General features: G+C 42.5%; 1 protein-coding gene across 6 annotated transcripts in view; it reads left to right on the forward strand.

The window, feature by feature from the left end:
- Positions 1–20,551, forward strand: part of DIS3L2 (DIS3 like 3'-5' exoribonuclease 2) — a 353,809-nt gene that overhangs the window by 142,311 nt on the left and 190,947 nt on the right. For all 6 annotated transcript variants that reach the window (XR_010410345.1, XM_064587245.1, XM_064587247.1 and 3 more), the window contains 2 exons: positions 12,721–12,821; positions 17,896–18,143. Coding sequence is in view for 5 of the 6 variants with exons in the window: in XM_064587245.1 (XP_064443315.1) it covers positions 12,721–12,821; positions 17,896–18,143 (349 nt within the window). In the remaining variant the exon portion in view is untranslated. The remainder of the gene's footprint in view (positions 1–12,720; positions 12,822–17,895; positions 18,144–20,551) is intronic.

Genomic DNA, 20,551 nt, shown 5'->3' on the forward strand with positions numbered 1-20,551 from the left:
GTGTCTGAAGTTGGGGGCGGTCTCGTGGGACTGACCCCTTAACCTGTGAGGTCTGTGCTAAGCCTAGATAGGTAGTGTCAGAATTGAATTAAATTATAGGACACCCAGAGAATTAGGGAATTGCTTGGTGTGGAAAACCCATGCATTTGGTGTCCAAGGTGTTGTGAGTATAAACAAGGCTCTCCTTTAGTCAGGAATCTGGACATGGCTCGGATCTGTCCTCTGCTTCAGAGTTTCTCACAAGGCTATAATCAAGGTGTCACTCATCTGAAGGCTAAGCGTATGTGGTTGTTGGCTGTATTCAGTTCCTTGTGGGCTCTTGGGCTGAGGATCTCAGTTTCTTGCTGGCTGCTGGCCAGAGGCTGCCCTCAGCTCCTTGCTGCATGGGCCTCTCTGTATGGCAGCTGTCTTCACTGGATCCAGTAAGGCAGAGAGTCTGCTAACAAGGTGGAAGATACAGTCTTATGTAATCTAATCATGGAAGTGATAGTCCATCATCTTTGCCATATTCTAGTGTTAGAAGCAAGACACAGGTCCTTCCCACACTCAGAGGGAGGGGATTATACAAGGGTGTGTGGCCCAGGAGGTGTGAGGATCAGTGGGGGCCATCTCAGAGACTGCTCACTGCAAGATGTTTCCTCCTTTACTTCTTTTTTCCAGCTAAATGTGTGATCTTTCTCTTCTGTGACTCTTCTTCATAGCTACTTTTTTTTTTCAGTTTATATTCCATCACTGATCTTATTATGGTTGAGTATTTTCTTTTCTTCCCTCATATAACTGTTTTTGCTCATCTTTCATCCACTTGCACCTCTGAGAACAGAGTCTTGTATCCAGCAAAAGTTCTGCAAAAGAGTCCCCTTTTTCTCTTTCTTTGAAACTGAAGAAGGACCAGGGTTGCTCTCCTGTTTAACACCAGAGTCCTTTCTGCCCACAGCAGCCACATAAGAGCCATTATAAAACCTTCAGATTCGCCAGTTTGGCATCAAAAGCAATGACTCATTCATGTCTATATAACCTGGCTGGGGTGATCCACATTAGTCTGATTTGCATTTAGAGTTAGAGCTTGTTACCTTATTAAGGAGAAACAATTTTCCATCAGAGATGCTTCACACATTAGCTGTTTTTGAGTGGTGCATTGTTCTGTTTCCTAGGGGGCCTGATGGATCTCAGATAATGATGCAGTCTGTAAAAATCAACTTCTTCAAACTGTCTGTTTTGCCTGTTAATGATCACTTTGTGGTCCTGTGTTTTTAGGTCACAGCAAGTGAATTGATAGAGAAGATTGGCTCTTGGAGAAGCAGCATTTTAATTCTGTCCCTTTTGCCCAACAGTGGGCTGGATCTTATCATTCTCGTTGGAGGTGTTCAGTAGGATGAAATGTCTTATGTGCTTTAAGAGGCTTCGTACATAAGAGAGAGATATAATATATGTTTGATATATGTGGAATTGAAGACTCAGAACACAGCAAAACTCATGTAGTCTAGCTTCCCATGCTTTGAGGCCAGTCTCCACTTAACCCTCCAAGATAGCTTAGCACCTTTTTCATTTTTTGAAGTTTTGATGGATAGCTAGTCCTGAGAAGTCTGGTAAAGAAACACTGGTTTGACTTTAGTAAACACTGTGTTCTGGTGTTGAAATAATCACATCATAATAAGATGTAAAGGTTGGCCTCTTTAAGAAAAACTCAGATGAAAGTCAGCTTAAACTTGGAGGAATCATCCATCTGCTGGGAAAGATGCAGAATTAGTGAGTTAAAGCCAGCTACATTGTGTGCCTACATTTTGGGTCTTTGGGGAGCCATGAAGCTAAAAGCCAATTAAAGCTTTATTAGAGAGAACTTTAAAAGTGGTTTCTCCTGGGCAAGAGAAAGATTTGGAGCAGAGAGTGCTCGGAGAAAAGTAGGAGAATGTTGATGATGTAATTAATACAGTTAACAGCTGGGAATGGGAATCAGTGCAGAGCCCCATCTGAGAAGATGACTCTGGGAGAAACTCAAGTTTGGGCCTGAAAGCCACACCATCTAGGTTTCGGCTCCAACTCAGGAACCTGAAGGCATCTCTGCATGGTCATGGTCAGCCTGGTGAGGAGGATGACCATACCCTGCCACAATGAGTATGCAGATTAGAACAATATAGAAAAATTGGTAGCATAGGGATTTTTCCTCTGAATGCTTGAGTATTAACTCTTTTCATTCATCTATTCATCTTGTTCTCTTAATATGTCAAGTCCTTCTTTCCCCAGTCTCTACCCATCTGTCTATTCTCACATTGTTATCTAATTGATGTTCCAAACCTCTACCCCGAGATGTAGAGGTTGGGTAGAGGACATTATCATACTTGTATTCCATTGTCATCCCAAACTCAGAATTTGCCCCAAACAGAGTTGATTGACTTCTCTCATTATCTTATCACTCAGGCAGATCTCTCAGAAATCATGTTTTCTTTTCCATTCTCACTTCCATCAAGCCTGTTAGGATCCTGAAGGTTGTGTGGCATCATGGGAAGAGCATGAGCTGCCAGCATTCATGAGACTGGTACCCGTGGGCAAGCCTGTTATTTGATCTTTGTGAGCCTCATTTCTCCTATCTCTATTATTGGATAATTGGAATGATAATACCTGCCTACCTCATTAAATTATTGGAGAATACTAAATGTGGTAGTATATGTAAATCACCTAACACAGTGCCAGACGTGTGCAGTAGGTGCTCAATAGCTAGTTACTAGTTTTATCTTGAATGCACAGAGCACAGAACCTGGCATGTTCAGGGCCACTGTTTGGAGATGCCATTTGCATTTGATCCTCCCCTGAAATTGTGACTCCTAGCTTGGAATGTAGTGGGTATCCTCCTCTAGCACTTCTCAACAGATGAGTTTGGCTTGTATGTTTCAGAGAAAAGCTGCTCTTCCACACCCCATAGGGTCCCCCTCAGCTTTCAGCCACCACACTCACAAATGACTTGTGTCTAGACTCATCCCCTCCTCCATTTATTTTCATACAGAGAAGGTGGCATCTTTGTCCTTCTGCCTGAGGCTAATCTTTACCCCTGGATTCTGATCCCATCCCTTCCTGCCCAGGGCCTCCTCCCAGTCCTCATTGTGTCCTCTTCAACCACACCTTCTGTAGTGGTTCTTTCCCATCAGCAATGAACCATGACCAAGGCTCCCTTATCTTAAAAAAATAAAATAACAACAACCATGTCCTGATTTCTCTGTACCCCTACAGCTACCACCCTGTATTATTCCAGTCCTGCACAGCCAGACTTCCGGAGCCTAGTCCACACCCTCATCTCCTCGTTTACCTTTCATCCCCGTTCCCCACACACATCATTCTGACCTCACTGTGTTTCCTTCTTTCAAATGAGTCTCACTAGGGTTGCCTATGACCTTGTTATTACTAAGGCCACTCTGCTGACCATGTCGAAATTCTTGTTTTTTGTTTTGTTTGGGTTTTTGTGTTTTTCTTGGTTTGTTTGTGTTTGTTTTTGTTTTTTTGCGTTTCTCACCCCATGTTAGCCTGATTTTTCTCCTGCCTCCCTGACTGTACCTCAGTTTCCTTGTAGGCTTTTCTGCTTCTGCTTTCTTAAATATTGGTGTTTCTCCCTGCTTTGACTCTTCTAATTCGAAACCATCTATGAGGAGGCCAGTCCACTCATCCATTTGCCCTCTGTACACAGGTGACACCCTCATTTCCGTCGCCATCCCAGATCTCTCTTAAGCATCAGATCACCTCAAATTCACTAAGTCCTAACAGAACTTGTATCGCCTCCTGGTTGCCTGAAGATGCTCTTCCTGTGGTGGCTCACTGCCCGTTTGTCTGTAGTGTGGCTCTCACACTTTAGTGTGAGAATCAGAACCCCCTGGGGAGCTTGTTCCAATAGACTGTGGGCCCTACCCCCCGAGGTCCTGAGTCCCTAGATCTGGGGTGGGGCCTGAGAAATTGCACTTCCAAGAGTTCCCAGGTGATGCTGTTGCTGCTGGTCAGGGAACTCTACTTTGAGAACTTCTGTTTAAGGAATTGAAGCGGTTTTCCCTATTCTTTACTCTACCCAGATGATCTCCCTCTTTTCCCTTCCATTAGCATCCAAATAATCTTGTCAGTCTTGCCTTTTAAGTACCTCTCTAGTCTGATTTATTGCAGTAACCTGTTAACTGGCTTTTCTTTCTTTTGTTCTTTTTAAAAGATTTTATTTATTTGAGAGAGAGAATGAGCAGGGGAGAGGGGCAGAAGGAGAGGGAGAAGCAGACTCCCTGCTGAGCAGGGAGCCCGACATGGGGCTCCATCCCAGGACCCTGGGATCATGACCTGAGCCGAAGGCAGATGCTTAACTGACTGAGCCACCCAGGCGCCCCTCTTACTGGCTTTTCTGTCTCTCGTCTCACTTCTCCTAAATCTACTCCCAACACAGCAACCAGTGTGAGCTTCTTAAAACATAAGTTATGTTAGTCTCCTGCCTACTTTCTTCTATAGCTCTTCATTGCTTTTGGGATAAATCCAAACTTCCTAATGTTGACTTGGCGTCTGCCTACCTATATAGCAGCAGCTCTTGTTTCTCCTTCACACAGAAGGCACCAAGCATACAGAAAAGTAATGAGTAATTTAAATATTCATTATATAGCAGTCATTGAGTGCTTACTGTGTTCTAGCCACTGTAGCACTTTTACACACATTAATTTTAACTTTCCCATTAACCCTATAAGATTGGTTAAATTTTACAGAGGAGGAAGTGTGATCCATTTTATAATGTTGCCATCGTCCCGTACACCAGTCATGTCCAGTCAGTTGTGCCCAGGATGACGGGGTTGTATTCCCTCAGAACTCACTGCAAGAGCTAATTAAATAATAATAATATTAATGATAATGATAACAACAACAATATTAATAGCATCTGACAGTTTTTGTTATTGTGTTTTGTGCCAGGGTACTACCTGTAAATATAAATCATGTAAACGATTCCAGATTTACTAGGGAGGAAGTTCACAGAGAAGAAGTAACTTGTTCAAAGCCACATGGTTCAGGGTCACAGGACTGAGGTTTGGATTTAGGTTTTGTGACTTCAAAGTTCATGCTTTTAATTACTCTATCATGCCTATGGGTGGAAGCAGTGAAATTATATCGAGAGCTATTTATTACCTGGCATCTTGTAAAATTTAAAAATTTTCCATGTCTGTAATTGAATTACAAAATTTTTGGCGGGGCGCCTGGGTGGCTCAGTTAGTTAAGCGTCTGCCTTCGGCTCAGGTCATGATCCCAGGGTCCTGGGATCGAGTCCCACATCGGGCTCCCTGCTCCGTGGGAAGTCTGCTTCTCCTCTCCCACTCCCCCTGCTTGTGTTCCTGCTCTCGCTAACTCTCTCTGTGTCAAATAATAAATAAAATCTTAAAACAAAAACAAAAACAAACTTTTTGGCAACCCTCCTCCTCATTGGAACCCACCCACATGTACCTATCTTTCTTCCAGATCTCATCATACTGTTGTGTTTGGACTTGGAGTCATGCTGGGTCCTGATGCCCCCTTTACTAACCATCTCCTTGGATGACCCCTGGGATAAGTTACTTTACCTCTTTGAATGGCTGATTGCTATTCTCTAAAAATCAAAATAGTAATACTTCCTTCATAGGGTTGCTGAGAAAAATAAATGTGAGAGTACCTGCCTCTTCTTTCTATCCTTCGTGCTTTTGCCTTATGTAACATTGGGCACCATCACAGTGGCTTCCTTACCATCTCCCTGTTGTGTTTCCTGCACAGATCGCCACTATCCCCTCCCCTGTTCTCACCCTGTCACTCTCCCTAAGTATGCTGTACAGTGCCACCTGAAAAATATTTGTAAAATATAAATCCCAGGGACTTTCTGTTAATAGTAATGGTGGGCTATTATTCAGACACACTCCTGCCCACTGAAACAACTAAAAATATTTGCATAAAGTAAAAAAAAAAAAAAAAGACCCAGAACTTCAAGCATTAAAGAGTTGACAAGCATTACCAGGTTAAAACTGGAGTGGAGAATCCAGGCAATATTGCACATTTGACCAGCAGTAGTGGGGGACAGAAATAAAGCAACTGGTGTCTCACAAGAAGCTAGGACACCAAAGGGCTACACCATGTGGGTAAGATAGACCTGAAATGTATCAGAGCTCACGTGGAATTACAGCCCAGGTTCAAGCTGACTGGGTTGACCAAGGAATCTCAGTTCTTAAATTGGCCTAAGGGCTGGTATGCCTCCAGGTACCTGGCAAAACGAAGTGGAAAGTCTTCAACCCAGGCCTCAAATTATTGACCAGCACAAAATATAGCCAGGCACCCAAGGAAACCATACTGCAATGGCAAGAACCATCAACAACCACAAACAATAGAAACAGCCCTTCATAAATATCATCAGATAATGGAATCTGTAAAAAAACAACAACAAAAAACTACTATATTTAAAGAAATAAAAGATAAGCTTGAACATATCTGCAAAGAGTAGGAAACTATGACATGTGACAAAGCAAATTGAAAAAGGAACCAAATAAAAATTCTAGAAATGAACGTAACTTTAATGAAATTAACTCAGTGGTTGAGGAAAAATGTAGTATACTTGATGACATAGTTTAAAGAAACATGCCTCAGTGGATGAATTTAACAGAAGATTGGATAAAGCTGAAGAAAAATTAATAAACTGGAAGACAGTAAGAAAAAATTATCCAGAGTATAGCTTGGATAGACAAATAGAAAACACAGAGGAGGAGGGTCTAAATAAGTTAAAGTCCTAGAAGGAGATGAGTGAAAAAATAAGCAAAATGAAATTTAAGGGTAATGGCTGAAATTTTCCATAACAGCTGAGATACCAAACCACAGATTTAAGATGACCAATGATTGCAAGTAGAATTTAAAAAAAAAAAAAAAAAAATCCTGGGCGCCTGGGTGGCTCAGTCGTTAAGCGTCTGCCTTCGGCTCAGGTCATGATCCCAGGATCCTGGGATCGATTCCCACATCGGGCTCCCTGCTCGGCAGGAAGCCTGCTTCTCCCTCTCCCACTCCCCCTGCTTGTGTTCCTGCTCTCGCTATCTCTCTCTGTCAAATAAATAAATAAAAATCTTTAAAAAAAAAATCCTAACTTAGGTACATCGAGATGTAACTACAGAAAATCAAAAGCAAAGAGAAAATCATAAAAGCAGCTAGAGAAAAAGATTCTCTTCATAGGAGCAACAGAGTGACCATTCACCAAGTATAATTCTGATCATGTTATTCTCGAAATTTCAATAGCTTTCTATTTCTAAGATATAAAATACATACTCTTCAGCATGTCGTATAAGGCCTTTAACTTGATTAGACACGTAGAACCTTCCTCTTCCCATTTATTCTCAAGTGTGTGCCTTTGTACATGTTCCTCTCCCTTTCTGGAATGTCACTTGTATAATTGGATAGATTGATACTCCTTTGCCCAATTCCTTGTGTTTTTCTTCACATTGCCCCCACTTGGCATCGCAGTCCAATCATCTGAAAACCTTTTGATGTGTGAAGTGTTAAGAATCATCAAACTTGTCAGTCTATTGTTTATATATATAAGAGAGGACCAAATCAAGATCATTTTTCTTTTTTTTTTTTTAAGATTTTATTTATTTATTTGAGAGAGACACACAGCATGAGTGGGGAGAGGGGCAGAGGGAGAGGAGACAGAGACAAGCAGACTCCCTGCTGAGCGAGGAGCTCCACATGGGGCTCAATCCCAGGACCCTGAGATCATAACCTGAGCTGAAGTCAGACGCTTCACCGACTGAGCCATCCAAGCGCCCCCAGAATCATTTTTCTTACCAAAATCAGGTGTTGGGTTTGCACTTGATAGTTGTAAGTGGCCATACCAACCCCACCAAACCATGGCATTTTACTTTTTAAGTGTTTAAACAATCTGTAAAAAGAGATTAGGATTTCACTCGACTTTTCTTCCTAGGGTGTGTACTGGGGGATATAATGAATAGTTGCTTATATTAGTAGTGTATCTGTTTCTTAGAAAATTCTCTCTTTTAGATGAAGAACTTTGGTAGTCACCAGTTTCTAGAATCTTTTGAACTAGAAGGGACCACAGAGTGCACGGGCCACCTCTGCCTTCAGTATGGCAAAACCAAAGGCCGTGGGGACGCATACCCTCTATCCTTGTGAGGACTCCCAGCCTGCCCTGTTCTAGTAATTTCACCATGGAGTTTTATTTGCTCTGTCAAGCCATTTTTCCTGATATTCAATCAAAAACTCCTTTAAGCGCGTTTTTCATATATCAAGACATCCATAGTGATGGAAATACACTTAGCATCATCCTTCTCAGACACATCTCTCCAATTTTGCCTCTCTTTGCTCTCACTGCCACTGTCTAATTCAGATTCTGATTGTGTCTCATTTAGACTGCAATCCCAGCTCCCAACTTTCTAAGATCTTTGCTACTGTTGTCTTTCCATTCAATGTTTCTTCCAGATTCATAGTCCTGAGAGGTAGGTGTTCCTTACCATTAAAATGCTTTATAGGATGGTGTCCAGGCTTGTCAGTTTCATGGTCTGGACCATATGTTAGAAAGTATGTTCTGTTGAGAATGGAGTTAAATCCTGGGCGCCTGGGTGGCTCAGTCGTTAAACATCTGCCTTTGGCTTGAGTTGCGATCCTGGGGTCCTGGGATCAAGCCCCGCATTGGGTTCCCTGCTCAGTGGGAGGCTTGCTTCTCTTTCTGTCTCTCTCTCTCCCACTCCCCCTGCTTGTGTTCCCTCTCTGGCTGTCTCTCTCTGTCAAATAAATAAATAAAATAAAAAATGTTCCTTATTTCTTAAAAAAAAAAGAGAGAGAGAGAATGGAGTTAAATCCTAAAATATTAGTGGCTTAAATAAGAAAGAAATCTATTTCTATCTTATATAAAAGACGACCAGAGTAAGGCAGGCCAGGGCTCAGAGGGTAGTTCCATAGTCTTAAGCTCATTCTGTTGTGCTGCTCTGCAGCGTAGAAAACACCCTTGTCCTGTGGCCTCTGGGACCAAGATGAGTGCTTGAGTCCAGCTGTCACATCAACATTCCAACCAGCAAGAAGGAAGAAAGAGGGAAGGCTGGGCCTCCATCTTTTAAGGACACTTCCTAGAAGTCACTTACAATACTTTAACCTGCATTTTATTGGCTAAAACTTAGACATATAGGCTATCTAAGGATAGCCTATTGCAAGAAAGCTGAAAAATGTAGTCTTTTAAATAGTTTACCCAGCTAAGAATTGGAGTCCTTGTTGCCAGGAAAGAAGAGACTGGATCTGGGCAGTCACTAGAATGTCTGCCGCAGGACCTTTCCACCAGCCTTGTTCCTCTCCCCACCCCAGAGCATTCTCACCCAGCCCTTTATCTTCAGCCTGTTAGTGGCTACAGTAAATCTCTTAGTAGTCCTTTACCACGTCAGGCCCTTTCACAACTCTGGGCCTTTACCTGCAGTGCCCTTTCCCTTTCTCATCTTTCTCACGTCTATACGTCCTCCAAGCTCAGGTCACTCCCTCAGTGCAGTTTTCTTATCTTCTTTTTTTTATTCTTATGTTAATCCCCATACATTACATAGTTTTCTTATCTTCTTAACAGTGACAACATAACACTAATTCCTGGAGGCACATAGCAGTGGAAGAGCTTTCTGGACTTAGTAGTGGAACACACTTGGGTTTGAATCTTTTCTCCCCAGCTTGGCCTGGAAAGTATAAATATGGAAGGACTCAGCATATAGAGTGTGTTTAAAGCCACAGCCCAGACCTCTCTTTTTGAGTTCCAGACCTTTCTATTGAACTGCTTACTCAAGAGCATCAAATAGAAACACCTCTGAAGTAGAACTCGTGGTTTTCACCTCCTCCTCTAGCCTTTTTTGGGCCAGTAAAGATGCCTCTATCGACCTAGCTGCAGATGTCAGAAAGCTGGAAATCACCATTCACTTCTCATAGCTAATGCTCTGTAAGCTCTCCTATCTGATCACCACCAAAATCTATCAGCTCAACTCCACAATATGTCTTAGGTTAATCCTTTTCATTCCATCTGCAGTGCCTGCGTCATAGCACAGTCCTCGCATGTCTGGACTGCTGCGGTAGCTCCTCGCTGGCCTCCCTCCCTCCGCTCTCCACCTGTTTGAACCTCTCCTCGGGCAGTGTCACTTGCGTGCACAAAATCCTTAGCCAGCTTCCCCTTGTATTTAGGTTTCAATTTAGGATGCGTAAATCCTAGAAGACCCCAGCTGACTTGATTCCTGTTACTTCTCATCCTCATCCCTTGCTGTGCCTGTTCTTATGCTCACTATGCTCTGGCTACATGGTTTTCTTTCTGTTCCATGTTTGTGCCAAGAACCTCTCACCTCCGCCCCTTCCCACGTGCCATTTCCCACCTGGGGTCTTCTGTCCCCGTCTTCACTCCTGAACACACCATCCTCGGGTGTCAGCTTAAATGTCACTTCCCTGCAGGGCCTCTTTTCCTGACCTCTTAATCTAAATTGTATATTGAGAGAACTCTTCCTCCTTAGAACTGTTCTTCTTAGCCTTCATCACAATTTATAACTTTATATTTATTGAGTGGTTGTTTATTGAATATCACTCGCACATTAAAGTATATGTTGTGTAAGGGATGGAACCATATTTCTTTTATTCACTGAATGCTTAGTTCCCATGGCTCAATAAATACACATGGAATAAATGAAGAATCTCATGATTAAACAGTGTGGTAGATCTCTCATTAAACTGACAACTTTGCTATTAGTGTAGCAAGACGTAGTTGTTGGAAACCTATGAAGGTGATTCACCTTTCTAACCTGGCATTGCGTTTCTTCACATTCATTGAACGTATCTATGATGCTCACCTGCAGGGCTAAAAGCTTCAGTTTAATTTATTGGAATGCATCTTTGAACAAAGCTTTGTTTCTGTCAGGATATCCTTATGAACACAGAACTTGAAAAGGTCATGTGCAGGTGTAAAATCTGAAAATCACAATTGGGTTCGCTTCCATGGCTAGCCTTCTTTCTTTGATGTGACTGCTGCAGCCTGGCATAACCTTCGGAACAGAAGACTTGCTTGTTGTTGGGATGGGATCTAAAGCAATAGTTATTTTAAGTTGGAACCATCAGTGACTGTGATAGAAGGTTACATGTCCAGGATTTGGGCTGCCGTAGAAAACCCCCTTGATTGCCAACTCTTGAGACTGAAAGTTCAGCTAGCAGATATCTAGGTAGAGTGTACTGGTTCGTGGTATCTCGAGCCTCCTAATCTTTTCTGAATGAACTTGTTCTGCAGAACACATTGGCAAGATATGTTATGGAGCAGATCAACAACTTGTGTGTTTGTTTTTTCTCCCCCAGAGTATAAAAGATGTTCTGGAAGCATCTAATGATCTTGGAATCCTGAACTATGGTCTAAAATAAAAGATGGATATCCTCTTTTACTGAGGGACAGGGTGATCAACAATGGGAAAGTTTTCGTTTGTTTTTTTGTTTTTGGAAAACAGTGAGAATTCTGCTTTCAGTGGGCACTATGGTAGGCATATTTCAGCCTAGATGGAAAAGCAAACAGTTGATCATTCTTAAGCCCCAGTAGGTCAGATCATGTCAGTGTTTCCAGAGTACGCCCAGAATGGTAAAACTTGGCCTTAAGCTGAGCCTTTGCTAAGAGGCTGAAAAGGTCCTGAAAAGGATTTATTTATTTATTTTGGCCTGGGTAATGTCTAAATGATGATAAGTACAAGTCTCTCTTAGCTATCTGGAGTGGGGCCCACATGAATTTGTTGTGACCCCTAGAATCCAGAAACTCCAGTATAGTTGGATAAGAATATTCTGTGGGAGAACTCTAAAGTAACACATGAAAATACAAAATATTAAATGTTCAAAAGTGTATAATTTGCTGCATTTGTTCATGAGTGGTTTTAATACATCTGGTACAGAGCCTAACTCCCTCTTTATTGGGGAGATGTGGTTTCAGTTTCTTGGGTGAATGTTCATTTTATAAGTTTCTTAAGAAAGGAAATTAAACATTTAAAGACTTTAAATACTCTTTATATAATGTCACAGAGAAAAGCCAGGAAAATCAGGGTTGGCTTTTTTATTTATTTATTTAATAAATATAATCTATTTTCCACCATTTTGTTTGTTATGGCTGGTACCAAAGTACTTTTAAAAGTTAACATTTATTTTGATTTCAGCAGATGTGCATAATAAATTAACCTATCTCTATTCTTCACTGTGGGCTGGGGCAATATTTCACATCTAATATGTTTGGCATTTTGACACCTAGCCCGTTGAGCTCAGTTCAGCAGTTTGATGCTCTCCACTTGTATGACGCTTAGCATTTGAGTAACATTAAAAAGATCAAATGTGGCCTGCTGAGCATGAGCATTAATGCAAGTTGGTGATGTGATTGACCTTAGCTAAGTCTCTTAACTACGGTGGGCCTGGGTTTCCTTTTCTGTAAAGTGTGTAGTTTAGGGTAAATGGTGCTCTGAATTTAAAAATCCCACTGGGTGCCTGGGTGGCTCAGTCTGACTCTTGGTTTCGGCTCAGGTTAGGATCTCTTGGGTCGCGAGATGGAGACCCATGTTGGCTCCCTGCTCAGCGGGGAGTCTGCTTGAAGATTCTTTCCCTCTGCCCCTCCCCCCACTCTTTCTAAAAAAATTAAATAAATCTTAAAAAAAAAAATCCTATGAGTCTATATGCCTAATAGATATGCACCTAACTGATTCCTCTTCTCTTTTTCTTCTCTTCTTATTTTAGGAAAAGAGGATGCTGATGCTCCAGTTACAAAAGATGAGAGCACCTCCATGTCACAGGACCCAAGAGCTTTACCAGAGAAATCGCTGCAAAGATCAGCAAAGGTCATTGCCCACAGATTTTCTGCACATGTCCAAATGACTGTCACCTGAGCCACGTGTCAGGGGTATCTCATGCAGTTCAGTTAGCACTGTAGTTGATTAGTTAATCAGAAAAGTCAGTGGAAGCAAGGAGTCATAAAAAGCTAATACTTTGTATAAGTTTAAAGACATACATATATGTTGATTTGCCTGTGTTTGGATGAAGGTCCACAGCCTTTTCTTTTTGTGTGGGTATGTTTATTGAAGTTCTGCATTATCTTTTTCTGCTTAAACCACACTTGTAATGTGATGTCTTTGATTTCCAGTTTGGGTTATGTAAAGTGGAATGAGAATTTAGGCACCACGTGAAGCAATATGAATATAGACTCCTTCTAGATTCTTAGTTTTTTGCTTCAATTTTTTTTATTGTTGTCATGTCCATATCTAATTCAAAAGTAAGTTTTTAATGTCTTTTTTAGTTTTCCCCAAGTATTTAATTTAGTTATTGTAGACACAAAAAATTGCTTTTGCATCCTGTCTATTAGTTTGCATAGTTCAATTTTATTTTTCAATTATATATACTAGTGGCTTATTTAGATGTGGGATCAAACATGGCTGACCCTAGCTATGCAGATAGCTCATGGTAGAAGAAGTGGTTCAATAGGTGGTAATAGGCATGAAGCTTTCTCTACCAGAGGCATCCTTCAGCATGTTCAGCGTGCAGTGGTAGGGTTGTCACCTCAATCTAGCAAGTGGGTTAAGACAGTACCTCTTGCATATTGACATGAGGAATTTCTAAATTATATTACATATATGTTACCCTCAACTGCCTCTCCAGTTATTTGAATAAGCATTTTGAATACTAACCATATGCCTATATACCAGGCAGCATGCTAGGAGATTGTAATGAATGGAGAACCTGTGGGCTAGATCTGGCTTACAAACTTGTGTTTTGTGTGACCTGTGCAGCATTTAAAAGTTTTGACTAAGTAGCCTATTAAAAAAAGAGAGAGAGAGAGACTTCTGGCTTCTCTTGACTAAACAAAACATCTGGCAACACTGGGCCACATTCTTCAATGACTTCAGTCAGAGCTGAGTACAGGCAACCCTCTGTAGATGGAACTTGTGTTCTGCAATTGGCTACTGCCCCCTCAATGGTACCCTCTCACTTGCTGGGTTTGTTTGGTTTTTTTGGGATAGTTTCTTAGTGTATTCAATCTAAAAGCACAAGGCAAAACAGCACTTGTATGCAAAACTTATGCTGTCGTCAAGTCATTTCTACTACAACTAATGTATGAATCACAGGTAATGTCAAGCTGCTTCATACACTTCTCGTGCTGTCAGATATTAAAGCAAGAAGCAAGGACTTCTCGTTCAGACAAGATGGCATAGACTCGTTTCTCCTTGCTCTTTCCTATTAGTACAACTATAAACCCTGGAAAATAATAGGAAGCAACCGTAAGAGAATTCTGAAGGGTGAAGAGAGGAAGGCAAGTTAGTTAGGGACTCCTCTCTATTCCCCCAGAGGTAGTAGATGGCTGGGGAATGCCAGTAAGGAGGATCCTGCCACAGCAGGTATGTGGTCCAGGAAACCTTTTTCCTCATGGGTCTGAGACACTGCTTTCCCACCCAGAGACACTGTGCAGTCAGGTAGCACCAGGGTCCTATCACAACTAAAAACCTTAAATGGGAAGTTTCTTTGTCCCTGTATGGACATGGATCTGTTTCTAATCCATACTAGAGAGACCAGGTGGCCAGCCTTGAGAAAGTTCTTTTCACCCCCTTAGGCAGTACCGGCAGAGACCAGCTGGAGCCCCAGTGGTTCCATGTCAACCAAATATCAAAATACTACTGCACAGTCTCTCCAAGTGAAATTGTCACTGGAACTAGAGCCCACAAAAGTAGTTCAGGACCTCTGTGCTAAAACAAGATAGGGTAACCTGCCTACTAAAAGAAAAGATTTTAGTAAGACCTTGAATCTCTAACATAATAGACAAAAGGTCCAGGATAGAGAAGGATGCCTCTGGTAGAGAAAGCTTCATGCCTATTACCACCTATTGAAAATCATTCATTTTACCAAGAACCAGGACATCATCACTTGAGTGAGGAGAGACAACTAACTGATGCCAACAACAAGATGTTACAGTTATCTGACAGTGATTTAATTTATTTATTTTTTTAAGATTTTTTTTTTTTTTTTTTAATTCATGAGAGACAGAGCGAGAGAGAAAGGCAGAGGGAGAAGCAGGCTCCCAAGGAGCAGGGAGCCTGATGAGGGACTCGATCCCAGGACCCTGAGATCATGACCTGAGCCGAAGGCAGACGCTTAACCATCTGAGCCACCCAGGCGCCCCTGACAGTGATTTTAAATCAGCCATCATAAATATGCTTCAACAAGCAATTAAAAATTCTCTCAAAACAAATGAGAAAACAGAAAATCTCAGCAAAGACATAGAAGTTACAAAAAAAGAACCAAGTGGAAATTATAGAACTAAAAAAATACGATAACAGAAATAAAATACTTGCAGGAGGGTCTCAGTAGTAGAGGTGACTCAGCATAGAATTAGTTAACTTGAGAACAGATCAGTAGAATTTGCCCAATCTGAACAGAGAGAAAATAGACTGGAAAACGTGAACAGAACTTCAGGAAGTATGGGGCAATAAAATAGATTCAGCATTCAGATAATTGGAGTCCTGGAAGGAGAGGATCATCAAGAGAGTGGGGCTCATAGATTGTGCTGATTGGGAACAGGTTAAAAATACCTTAGAAATTTTGAGGTCGGAGCAATGATTATATAACACAAATGTGTAATGGTGTCCATCTTCTATCTGCATCATTGTAATTCTCTTCTGATGGACTCCATAGCTTGTATTTGAGGTTGGAAAATAGCAGTGGATGAACTGTCCCAGAATTGAGGATTTTTTAGGGTGGGTGCAGTGGAAGGGTAAGAGAGGTGAAGCATTTGATTACAGAGGCGAGAGGACTAGAAGTGATGGAACATGATGTCCCTCTGAAGTAGAAAAGGATTCAGGCCTAAGAAGTAGCAAACAGACACAGAGAGCGCTGGGATCAAGGCGCTAGTAGTCTTGATGTGGTGAAGAAGCCATGGAGTGGGGCACAGGAGAGTAAGGGAGCTGGACGACGGGTCAGTCTGAGATGATCAGGATTGGACCTGAGGATGCTGGTGGTGGCCATGAGGATGAGTTGCCAAAATGGAATGGAATGCCACCGGCGTCGAAGAGGTACAGGGACTATAAGGGCAAGATAGTGGCTGAGTCATTCACTTGGAAATGTAAGCCAGTTACTAGTTACTAGTTACTCTGCAGTAAACTAGGAGGTCCATGGATGACAGTGACAAGAAGGGGACAGCCTGAACCATAGAAGGTTGCAGACATCTGCACAAGGCTGGAAGAGTAAATGGTCTGGATGTGACAGTACAGGAAAACACAGATGCCTCCTTCAGAGGCTGTGTGTGGAGAAGGAGCAGCCTCTGTCCAAAGGGCCTGGGACAGACAAGCACATGTGAGGACGGGGTCAAGGATTCCTGACAGAGGGCACAGCAGCTTGTTCAAAAGAGAATGGTGTTTTCCAAGGAGGAAGGAGGGATCAGGAGAACGTAGAGCCTATCATGGGTCTGAGATTTGCTGAGAGGACAGGTGTCCCTGGGGCAGAGGAAAGGCACACTGACTGGTTGGAGGTTCTCAGTAGACAGGCTGAAGCCCCACATGGAGTCAGAGACACGAACAGGAGCGGCAGCCAGCTCACCAGCAGTCTGAACCTTTGCTCAGGGATCAACGTGCAATGCTGACAAGTAATTCCAGTGAAGGTGTCAAAGTGCAGACTGTCCACAGTGGGAAAGGGAAACAGTTCAGGAAGAAGAACTTCCCAGGGTGGGTGAGGGGATTGACTTTCTTCAAGAATGCTTTTCTCTTGGTGGAAATAGTATGTCCTTGTAGTGGTGTGGTGGCCTGAGTCTTTGCCTGGTGAAATGAGAGAGTGGATTTAATGTTGGAAAGAAGGAAGGTGAAAAGGTTTCCAGCCTTTTTGTTTTTGTTTTTTTTTAGAGAGGGAGAGAAAGAGAGTGAGTGGCGGTGGGGGGGGTGGGAAGAGGGGAGGAGAGAATCTTAGGCAGGCTCCACACCCAGTGTAGAGCCCCACATGGGGCTCAGTCTCAACCCCGAGATCGTGACCTGAACTGAAATCAAGAGTCGGATCCCCAGCCAACAGAGTCACCCAGGCACCCTGGTTTCCAGCTTTTAAAGACATAATAAAGACCAATTCCTTATTTATATTTAATAACATTTTTTAAAAAGCAACTGTTGTGTTGTTCATGTGAGAAAAATGTAATGCAGAGCAAATACTTGGAACCATACTTTCCTGCCGGAGTCTTACATATGTCCTTAAGACATAGATCTTGGTTATAAAAGCACTTTCATCTAATTGATCCATGTATTGCATGGTTTTCCTTGGATAGATATGCTCACTGGATACTAAGTTGTTGCAACTTAAATATGCATTACTTAGTGGGGCACGTGGGTGGCTCAGTTGGTTGAGCATCTGCCTTTGGCTCAGGTCATGATCCCAGGCTGCTGTGATCGAGCCCCACATCGCGCCCGGCATTGGGCTCTCTGCTCGGTGGGGAGCATGCTTCTCCCTCTCCCTCTGCCTGCCACTACCCCTGCTTGTGCTCTCTCTCTCTGTCAAATAAATAAATAAAATCTTTAAAAAATATATACACATTAGGGGCGCCTGGGTGGCTCAGTCGTTAAGCGTCTGCCTTCGGCTCAGGTCATGATCCCAGGATCCTGGGATCGAGCCCCACATCAGGCTGCCTGCTCTGCGGGAAGCCTGCTTCTCCCTCTCCCACTCCCTCTGCTTGTGTTCCCTCTCTTGCTGTGTCGTTCTCTCTCAAATAAGTAAATAAAATCTTTAAAAAAAAAAAAAAACGCATTACTTAGAGCATCACTGAGAGGCACTTCATCTGGACCTAGAAAAACTGCTGGGCCCAGATAGTTGACCTAATAGTATATTGTTGACTTCTCCTGTTATCCAGTCCTGTAGGTAAACAACATTTGACTCTATCTTTGGTGTTTTCAGGTGGTTTACATCTTGGAGAAAAAACATTCCCGGGCAGCAACTGGCTTTCTCAAACTCTTGGCTGATAAGAACAGTGAACTGTTTAGGAAATATGCCTTGTTTTCTCCCTCGGACCACCGAGTGCCTAGAATATATGTGCCTCTCAAGGACTGTCCCCAGGACTTTGTGACCCGGCCTAAAGATTATACCAACACACTGTTCATCTGCCGCATCGTGGACTGGAAGGAGGACAGCAATTTTGCTCTGGGGTAGGTGATCTTTGGCAGGAAAAACCACAGAGTCCAGACAGAACTTATTTTAGGTGGCCTTTTGGTAAACTCGTTTGTGTATTTTAAACATCATTTCTTTATTAAAACATGGGTACTTGGCATATTTGGGTCCTGGTTTTCAGAAATTGTTCTTAACTACCACTTTGACTGGTCACTTGTAGAATTCCTTGAATTGCCAGAAAAAAAAAAAAATCACCTTTTTTTGTTTGTTTTTAGTTTGGGGCCTAAAACATAAGCACATTGTGAATCTCTCCTTATTTCCCATTATGTCCTAACCCCTGTTTGTACTTGTGAACTGCGAAGGATTTATTGTATCAAACAATCAGACTCCTCCTTTCAGATGCTAGTGTTAAAATATGCAAAATTCCAGGCATTTCAGGGGACTCCAGTCTCTCATGCTTTAAAATATAAATATGAAGCCGCACGGTGGGGATGGCTGGGTGGTGGAGATAAACAGGTCAGTGGTCCTGGGGCCCCCTCGCAGACCTGTTTCATGTCTTCCTTCAGCTGTTGTCGCAAAAAGACAAAAAGCAGGTCTTGGACATGGAGGAGGAGGATTTGTGGCCAGAGCTGCTGGATAGTGGCAGGATTGAGATTTGTGTCTGACTGATGCCAGCCAGACTGTCCTAGATAAATTCTCTGCTATGCCCGTTCCCATCCAGCAGTGGAACAACAATGTCTGCTTTCAGGTCACCCACGTGTTCTCCAACATCAAGATGGGTGTCCACTTTGTGTCTTTCAAACACTGGGGCCAGGACACACAGTTCTGGGCTGGTCACTGTGGAGCTCGTGTGACCAATTCCAGTGTGGTCGTGCGGGCACAGCTGTCTTAGTCAAGGACTGTCCCTGCAAAACAACCTGACTGGTGCCTTCCAGGTCCAGGGACCATTAGCCAGGACTTCTCATTAACCCAAGGGCAAGTACCTCCCTGGCATCCTGGGTGCTCCAGGATCCATTTGAGGGTCGTGCTGGGCCCCCTCTTCAGGTTCTGGAAATTACTAGAAGAGAGTTCTTTCTTCAGAGCTACACACTGCTGTTATAGGGCAGTCCTTCCCCTGATGGTGAGCACAGAGGAATGCTGGTGTTAGAGAGGGCTCTTTGTCCTCCCCCCGGAGACCCTCTGATTCAGCCCCAGTCCCCTCTGCCCTGTCTCCTCTCCTTTCTGCTTTCAGGGGCTTTATCAGTCCCTTTAGAAAAGGCCTCTCATCTCAAGTTAAAAATCTCTTCCTTACGGCTGGGAAAATTCCAGCCACCTTGGGTGGCAAACTTACCCTCCCGCAGTTTCAAGGCTGGGACCAGGTCTCACAGGTGAAAGTTGGTCAGCTCAAAAAATGTTTGGAGATCTTCAAAGACCCCTGTGGTTGCATGGTGTACTGTATGATGTATAAAATTTTTTATTTTGAAAATTTCCGTAAACATTGAGAGAATAATATATCAGCAACAACTATCTGCCAATCGTATGTAATAAATGTATTATTTTGCAAAAAAAAATATGAAAGTATATTTTAATGATGTGCTTTTTTGGTATTGATCTTTCATAGGTTTTACTTATGACATTAAAAATTAAATTACCTGACTATAAGTAGGAAAGGGTACCATATTTTTATGGGAGGTGTCAGAAACCAGTTTAACTTAAATATAGGTTATGAGGTCACAGAGCATCATGGATAGCCAATTCATTTTGATCTGAAGAAACTGCTGGACCCAGCTGTTTGATCAAAAGCTGTATCTGTTTTCTTCTTACAGTTGTATTCATTTTGAAAGAAAGGCAATAGTAAGTTTTAGCTGTATTTTTAGCCCTTTAAGATGGTGTCTGGTTTATGCATCACACAAAATGAAAATAAAAGTATACAAGCTAGAAAAGTTTATTCTGACGCTTTTAAGCCAGTTTGGTGACTTGCTTGCTGGTCATCTGACATGTACAGGATGGGCCCTTATGGGAATGTCCTGTGGTTATGAGTACCAACACTGAATAGATGGCCACTATGTATTGCTTTTATCGGATTTGTTCTATACTTAGCCTCTTATGCCTAACAAAGTAAGCTAAATCAAATCTGTGTGTTAAACCTCATGCCATTTAAGAAACACTGTCCTGTGCCACTTTTTCAGTGATGTGAAGATCAGTGTGATTTATATGATCTCAGAGCCGCTCAGGAACAATTCTACTTTCTTTTTTTGCTCTCAAGTGAAGTGATTGCAATATCATCATTTTTAAGCCTAACTCGTTATCCAAAAGTGACGTCAACCCCTTGAGTCCTACATAGTCCTTCTCTGAGGCTTGCCAGTCTCTCACCATCAGCTCCAAAGGCCTGATAATGGCTGTGCCACCTGGCCCCTGATGATTGTGCCTGCCACACTCTGCTTGGCAGTGAAAAGGGAAGACTTTC

Source organism: Mirounga angustirostris, unplaced genomic scaffold, assembly GCF_029215605.1.
Source record: "Mirounga angustirostris isolate CCGP_5_RB_7025 unplaced genomic scaffold, mMirAng1.0.hap1 SCAF_3, whole genome shotgun sequence".
NCBI lineage: Eukaryota > Metazoa > Chordata > Mammalia > Carnivora > Phocidae > Mirounga > Mirounga angustirostris.